This window comes from Aquarana catesbeiana, linkage group LG12 (genome assembly GCF_042186555.1).
Source record: "Aquarana catesbeiana isolate 2022-GZ linkage group LG12, ASM4218655v1, whole genome shotgun sequence".
Lineage (NCBI taxonomy): Eukaryota > Metazoa > Chordata > Amphibia > Anura > Ranidae > Aquarana > Aquarana catesbeiana.
In genome coordinates, this window is record NC_133335.1 from 169,027,579 (window position 1) to 169,035,971 (window position 8,393).

At 37.4% G+C, this 8,393-nt stretch overlaps 1 protein-coding gene across 1 annotated transcript; it reads left to right on the top strand.

Annotated features, from left to right (window-relative positions):
• Window positions 1–6,897: 6,897 nt before the first annotated feature.
• Window positions 6,898–7,908, top strand: LOC141113376 (zinc finger MYM-type protein 1-like). The gene has a single exon (XM_073606440.1). The coding sequence runs from the start codon at window positions 6,898–6,900 to the stop codon at window positions 7,906–7,908; it is 1,011 nt and encodes a 336-aa protein (XP_073462541.1).
• The last annotated feature ends 485 nt before the right edge of the window (window positions 7,909–8,393 follow it).

The window sequence follows — 8,393 nt, forward strand, 5'->3', positions numbered from 1 at the left end:
TGATTGCCTGATTAGCAATTTTTGTTACCAAGAAATTGTACAGGTGTACCTAATAGAGTGGCCAGTGAGTATATCATACTTTATTGTAATCAAATCGCTAAGCTTGACTAGGCAGGCCATAGGGCATATAGCCTGGTTAATGACACTGGGTCTTCTCAGGCATAATCTGAAATACAGAATATATATCTGAACAGAATATGTTGATATTTACTGCAGGAATGCCACATGGAGTACATAAGTCAAAGAGACCAAGTGGACCCCAGCAAAGGAAAGCAAAGGAGGCAAGAATTAAATCGATAAAAACACTTGCTGGATCCATGCTTCAATATGTGAAAAGACCGGATGATGGGCAGGGTTCATCAAAAGACCCTGCTTGTCAGTCTCCACTTCATGAAGCTGATTCTTCTAAAGCTTTTGCTAGCTTGCATTCTGCAGAAGAGCAAGAAGTGGAAATGGCAAAATCTGAAGCAGAAGTGCAAGGAATGGAAATGGCAGAATCTGGGGGGGAGATGGGCGGAGCCTAACAGAGCAGACATGCATTGTTAGAGCTCCACACTGCTGAGGAGAGAAGAGAAGGACAAAGCGGAGCCTGCAGGCTCAAAAGGTATCCATTTGAACCTTTTTGCCCCTGGGAACAAACCGTGAAAGTTTGGGCAGGAAATATGGTACTGGGAGGAAACCGTGGCAGAAATAAAAATCACCTCACAAAAAGCTCACAGGCACTCACTGCAGCTGAAGCAGCTCCAGTCACCTCACAAGATACGGCATCAGGGCGCTCTCACAGACAGAAAATGTCACAGCAAGACTCTCCATTTGAGTCAGATACAGAACAAATCCTCTCACAAACTTCTCCACAAGCCTCCTCAGCATCCCCAGTAATATTATTACAATTTGAAAAGATGCTTCATAAGGCTTTAAAACAAACCTCAGACCAAATAACAAAAAGCCTAACCAAAGAAATAAGAGAGCTGGGAAACCGCACCGCAGCCTTAGAAATAAAAATGGATGAAATTGAAATTACAACCCAAGAAAATATAACAGAATTGGAAAAATTAAAAGAAGAGAATTTAATACTTCAAACTAAGCTCGAAGATTACGAAAATAGAGCCAGACGTTCAAACTTGCGCATAAGGGGAATACCTGAAACTGTGACAGACCTGCAATCTACTATTACTGCTCTATTACAAGAACTAAAGCCAGATATCCCTATTGAACGTTTAGAACTGGACAGAGTACACAGAGCCCTCACAGCCAAAAAGAAAGATGGACCCCCACGTGATATAATCACAAAATTTCATTATTACAGAACGAAAGAACAAATACTAATTGCTGCAAGAGAAAAAAAGGAACTTAATTTTCAAGGACACAATTATCACATTTTTGCTGACCTATCCCAACTTACTATTACTAAAAGACGATCCATGAAACCCCAACTAATGGAACTGCAACACCACAACATTATGTATCAATGGGGCTTCCCCTTTTCAGTCAGATTTAACTACCAAGGTACAATTTACAGAAGCAGATCAGCAGATGAACTACAACAAACCCTTTTAAAATTAAATCTGACAGAACCCACAAGCAGCAACTCTCCCACACACAGAAGAATGGCATCATCTTCACCTCAGGCAGCACCCAGAAAATTCCAGAACAAAATGGGAATCATCATTCTCACAAAAGAGGCCGTTATGCCACATCATCCATGGACCAAGAAGATTCAATGGACTGACATCCTAATTCCTGATATCTCTTCATTTATTATACTAAGAGATGGTTCTCTATAAAAAACCTGTATTTATAACTGAATGTAACTGCATTCTGATAGTCACACACTGTGCGGGATCATGTTACATTCCAGTTATATTTCTTATTGCTTCTGATTCATATAGCCTTAGAATATATAAGTGAAATAAGGAAATTCTTGTTCAGTTATATATTATCAGGTAATAACAATAGATTTATTACTTTTTAGGACAAATATGTTCAATAATCCAGAAGTAATGGAAGCTTTTTCTTTTTTTCTTAAAACAAATATATTATTACCTAACTAGTTCCTAGAATTATGTTTTTGTTTATTCCAATCTGAGGCAATACAACCTAAATTTTATGAGTTAACATATCTAAACAGTTACATATGAATAAAATATGTAATTGTTTACTCTAAAAGGGTTAAAATCCCAAAATAATTCAAACTATCTTCATCAATACCAAAGTTATTAACAGTACCTTTCTAACTGAATTATTTAGCCTAGGGCAAGACTAACCATATAGAACCACCCTGGAATAAATAATTTCAACAAAAACTATATTCTGCACTCCAATTAATGAAACATCATTTTGATGTCTTTTGACATAGCACTTCTCTCCTGTAAGCGGAAGATCCGTGTACCCCCATTAGCCCTCCTCATTCTCCCAACCATATTATGTGGGAGTGTGACGAAGGCACTTATTCCCCTGAGAGAGATATTTATTCTCTTTCACAGATAAATTGTGATTACTTGCAAAAAATAATTTATACAATGTATCATCTAATCTCATATGTTTTTTGTTTACTCTTTACTCCAGAATTCACTGGTTTCTTTTCTATCTTTTCATCTCTTCAGTCCACACAGGTTGATCTGCGCAGTCAGCTCTGCATAACAAAAAGTAAGTCAAAACTATTTGATCTGTTGTCATGGCACCACTGAATATACTTTCCCTGAATGTTCAGGGAATAAATGTCCCTCAAAAAAGGACCAAAGCCTTCCGTACTTTCCATAACAAGAAGGCTCACATAGTATGCCTCCAAGAAACACACTTCACCAAAGATTCTACACCAAAATATATTTCTCCTTTTTATCAACAAATTTACATGGCTTCTGCCTGTATCAAGCAAAGGGGAACTCTAATTGCATTTCACCGATCCACACCATTCACCTTATCATCAGAAATTAAAGACCCAGAAGGTAGATACCTGATACTCATGGGTTATATAATGGATACAGCAATCACGGTGATTTCCTACTACGCTCCTAACAAACAACCTACACCATTCCTCTCACATATATTACAAGTGATTAATACACACAAAATAGGAACAGTGATAATGTGTGGGGATTCGAACCAGGTCCTCCTCCCATTTCTAGATAAATCACCTTTTACACCATCCAAAATAACCTCTAGATTACCTTTTTCTCAACTTCTTTCCAAATACAATCTGGTAGATTCGTGGAGAGAAAGTAACCCAATGAAAAAGAAATTCACTTATTTCTCGCACCCTCATCAAACCTTCACCAGAATAGATCATATTTTTCTAACAATAGGAATGCTACCAGAAATTATTGCATCAGATATAATTCCGATTCTGTGGTCTGACCATAATGCAGTATACACTACTATAGCCTCAGCCATACCAAAAGCGCATGACCCAACGTGGTACTTACCGGACATAATGCTCAAACACCCACTACATCAGATGGCCATTGAACAAGCTTTAAAGGAATACATATCAATTAATAATACAACAGACATCTCCCCAATAACACTGTGGGAAGCTCATAAGCCTGTCTTGCGTGGTACAATACAAAGACAAATGGCACTATTTAAACGGGAACGCAAAAATCTAGCAAAAAAACTAGAACTCAATTTTAATGCAGCCTACATATCATTCCAAGATAATCAATCAAAACAAACAAACAAAATCTCATCTGGAAAAATCTAGATTGGAATACGATCTATTTCTCACTGAGTCAGTTGATAAATCCCTCAAACGCTCCAAACACAATTTCTACATGAATACAAACAAACCAGGTACATATTTGGCTCGGGCATTAAATTCAACTAACAAATCTTTCAAACCAATACGTTTGAAATTATCAAAAAATGTTTATACTTGTAGTCCAGTTAAAATAGTCCATAAATTTCACTCACATCTCGCAACTTTATACAAGACAAACAATGAATTTAATCCTACAGAGGCTGAATCCTTCTTCTCAAAAATAACCTTACCTGAGTTATCTCAGAATCAAAAAAGCAGTTTGGATGAGCCTATAACTATAGATGAAGTTGCTAACGCCATAAAAGACCTAAAGCTTAACAAAAGACCAGGCCCAGACGGCTACTCGGCTTTATACTATAAAACATTCTCAGAAATACTCTCTCCCGTTCTCACTGAAACTTTTAACAAACTTCTAGATGGACATTCTTTTCGGCAAGAAACACTAATGGCAATTGTTTGTATGATCCCAAAACCCCTTTCTGATGATACTTCCTGTGTGAATTATCGGCCTATCTCTCTGTTAAACCTTGATATTAAATTATTAGCAAAAATAATAGCAAAACGCCTCAATATCATTATAGGAAAATTAATACATAGAGATCAAGTAGGCTTCATGCCAAATAGACAGGCAGGCGATAATATACGCAGGGCAGTGTTATTGGCACATATTGCTAAAAAACGGAAAATCCCTTTATGTTTTCTATCTCTCGATATTAAGAGGGCATTTGACACAGTATCCTGGCAATATATGCAATATTCATTACAAAAATGGGGTTTTGGACCCCACTTTTTAACATGGATCAAAGCATTATATAATAAACCCAAAGCCTATATAAAATATGCTGGATACAAATCTGCTGCCTTTAATATCGAAAGAGGTACCCGACAGGGTTGCCCATTATCTCCCTTATTATTTGCACTTATACTCGAACCCATGGCCCAATACATCAGAACAAACCAAACTATAACTGGCATTGAAGTAGGAGGTATTACACACAAATTATGTATATTTGCAGACGATATATTACTTTTTCTATCATCACCACAGGTCTCTGGTCCTAACTTAATACCAGCTCTTGATGGATTTGCAGCCCTATCCGGCCTTATGACTAATCCTAAGAAATGCCTAGTGCTTAATATTTCACTCACAAACATGGAATTGATCCCGGCTAGGGCTGCACTCCCATTCACATGGGCAGAAAAATCAATCCCATATCTTGGAATTCATTTAACAGCATCTCATTCTGACTTATTCTCAACCAATTATCCTCCTGTATTAAGACAGATCACAAATCTAATAAAACAATGGTCGCAACTTCCTTTATCCTGGATAGGGAAGATTAATGCAATCAAAATGACTATTCTACCCAAATTGCTTTATCTATTCAGAGTCCTCCCTATTCCAATTCCTTCCTATTTTTTGAGAATAGTACAAAAAAGAGCAACTTCGTTTATATGGGGCTCTTCTAAACCACGTATACCTATACACACACTACATCTTCCCAAAAATAAAGGAGGCCTGGGATACCCTAATTTTACTAACTACTACAGAGCAGCACATTTGGCCAGTCTGTCCAAATACCATGCAAAACAGGAAATCCCATTATGGGTATTTATAGAGGCTTCAGAAAATGACCCTCTATTAATATCAAACTTATTATGGCTTGATCCTAAAGACCGCTTTAAAATTCATAATCCCATAACTAAACACTTCTTATCTCTCTGGGATAAACTAAAAACCAAATATCAGTTACAATCTCCACACAATCCTCTCCTTTCTTTTATCAGAAATCCGGCCTTTTATCCGGCATGGATCTACCCAAATTCTTTTAAAGCTTGGACAACATCAGGCATTCAGACACTAAATGACTTCATAGCATCTAAATCATTCCTTTCATTCCCATCGAGAAAAATATGATCTACCAAACTCTGAGATATTTAGATATCTCCAAATCAAAAATTTCTATACACCATTCCTAAAGGGGGATACACCATTATCCCAATTATCCATTTTTGAATCAATCTGTACAAAAGATCCATTTGCTAAAGGTACAATTTCATCACTTTATAATCAATTATATGGAGTAGCAGATCTTAATAGACCCTCTTACGTTCAGAGGTGGGAGGAGGACCTGGGACGAACTTTAGAAGACACGGACTGGTCTAACATATGGCTCACATCTAAGTCATCTTCACCCAACATCTTAGCACTGGAGACAAATTATAAAGTCCTAACTCGCTGGTACCTTGTACCCGCTAGAGTGGCAAAATATTCACCTAATACCTCAGCTCTTTGTTTTCGAGGATGCCCAGAAATAGGCACACATTTACACATATGGTGGACGTGCCCAGTAATCCAAACCTTCTGGAAGGAAGTCTTCGTGATTGCATCTAAAATATTTAAAAAAATAATACAACCAGATCCATATATAACTTTACTTAATCTAAAACCGGAATGGTTAACACTCTCTCAATTCAAACTTATGATCCAACTAATAACGGCTGCAAAACAAACAGTGGCCAAGGCATGGAAATCTCCTACATTGGTACTAGCAGAAACAATTCACAGAATGAATAATACAATGTCCCATGCTAAGATGGTAGCCATCGATCAAAATCAAATTCCAAAATTTGAAAAACTTTGGCATCCTTGGATAAAACAACAGTTCCTGTCAAACTTCAATGACTCTGTCCTGTTGCCATGGTAACAGATTAAATGACTTACAGAGACACCCATTCTAAGGCTTCAAAGAGAACTAAAAAGAATAATAAACTGACGAGCAGGACAACCTTGTGGACCATACCTCTACCTTTCTACCCTTTTTCTTCTTTCTCTTTCCTTTTCTCCACCTTACGATTAAAGCTCATTATCAGAATTTATTTGACCTATATACACTCTACCTGTAAACAATATGTATAGTAGGTATAAATCATTTAAATACCTACAAAAGTAACTAAGGAAATTATATATATCTTTAATTTAGGTTTACGTGAACCCAATGTTTAATATTTGAAATTTCATGATATTTACCTATATAAACCCTATGGTAAAACAATGAGCTTACTTTATAGATCCTTGTAAACTTACTTTATGTATCTTTATAATATTGTATACTCAATAAACTTCTTTTGACAAGGAAATGGCAGAATCTGAAGCAGAAGAGAGTTGTGAGAGTGACTCTAGCCACAGTCATGATACTGTAAAGAAGATAAGTGCCATTCAGGAGAAAGATTTCCAAATGTTATCTGATGTTTCTTTCTGGGAGATACCAGTTCAAGATCATGTTCGGGTTGAAATAATCAAACAGGGAAGTGCTTCTTTCCAGAACAAGGAGGGCCCTTTCACTGTTGCAAAAAGGCAAGATGCAAAAGCTGCAACAAAGGGACATGTGCGGCAACTTTCAAAAGAGTGGTTTTACAAGGTGATGCCAAATGGTGAAAAAATTCTGCGGTCATGGATGGTTTACTCACCTGTCAGTGAGAATTTATATTGTTTTTGCTGCCGACTGTTTGCCGTTTGTACTCTAGATACGACATCCAAATTTGTGACTGGGTTTCAGAAATGGTGGAAGCTAAGCCCGAAAGTACATAATCATGAGACATCCGAAGAACACCTAAACTGCCTTGAAAAATGGAAAACCTTGGCAGCAGGACTTAGGCTGCACCAAACTATTGATGCTGGAGCTATTACTGTGATGGAGATTGAGAAGAAAGAGTGGAGGGATATCTTACACAGATTGCTTGACATCACATTGTTTCTTGCCAAGCAGAACCTAGCATTCCGTGGCCACAAGGAAGATGAGTGCTCATTCAATAAAGGGAACTTTCTTGAGATGGTTGAAATGCTTTCAAAATATGATTCAGTACTAAAAGAACACCTAATTAGATTGAAGCAGGGCACCTGTAAACTTAAAGTATCGGTCTCATATCTTTCTCCACAAACTCAGAATGAGTTTATAAGTGTCCTGGCAAATCACATGAAGGAGAAGATTGTCATGGACATAAAGTCTGCAGAGTACTTTGGAATCATGTTTGACAGCACACCTGACATATCACATACTGACCAGATGTCCGAAGTGATCAGATATGTGAACATCAAGAATAGGAAAGTTCAAGTAAAAGAAGTGTTTCTAGGATTCTCAAGGTTATGATAATGCTGCTACTATGGCTGGAATTCATGGAGGTGTACAATCAATTATCAGGGAAAAAAACAAAAAAGCTATTTTTAATGGCTGTGTGGACCATTCACTTAACTTGTGTGGTCAGCACTCTTTTGCTGAGAATGCTTCATGTGTGACATTTTTTGGAACTCTTCAGTCAATGTTTTCTTTTTTTGCTGCTTCCCCCCATGGGATGTGTTAATTCACCATACTGGAGTGTCAGTGAAAAGATTGTCAACAACATGCTGGAGTGCTCATCATGCTGCAGTTAAGCCAGTCAAAGAAAAATTTGATAAGTTTGTGTCTGCGATTGAAGCGCTTTGTGATCCTTGTGAAAATTTGGACACAAGAGGAGCAGCAGAATGTCTACTGCCTGCTGTCTGTGATTTCACATTTTTGTGCTACCTGTACTTCTGGGGTGATGTACTTCAAGAAGTTGATGTTACACAACAGTACCTGCAGACCAAAGGCTTAAG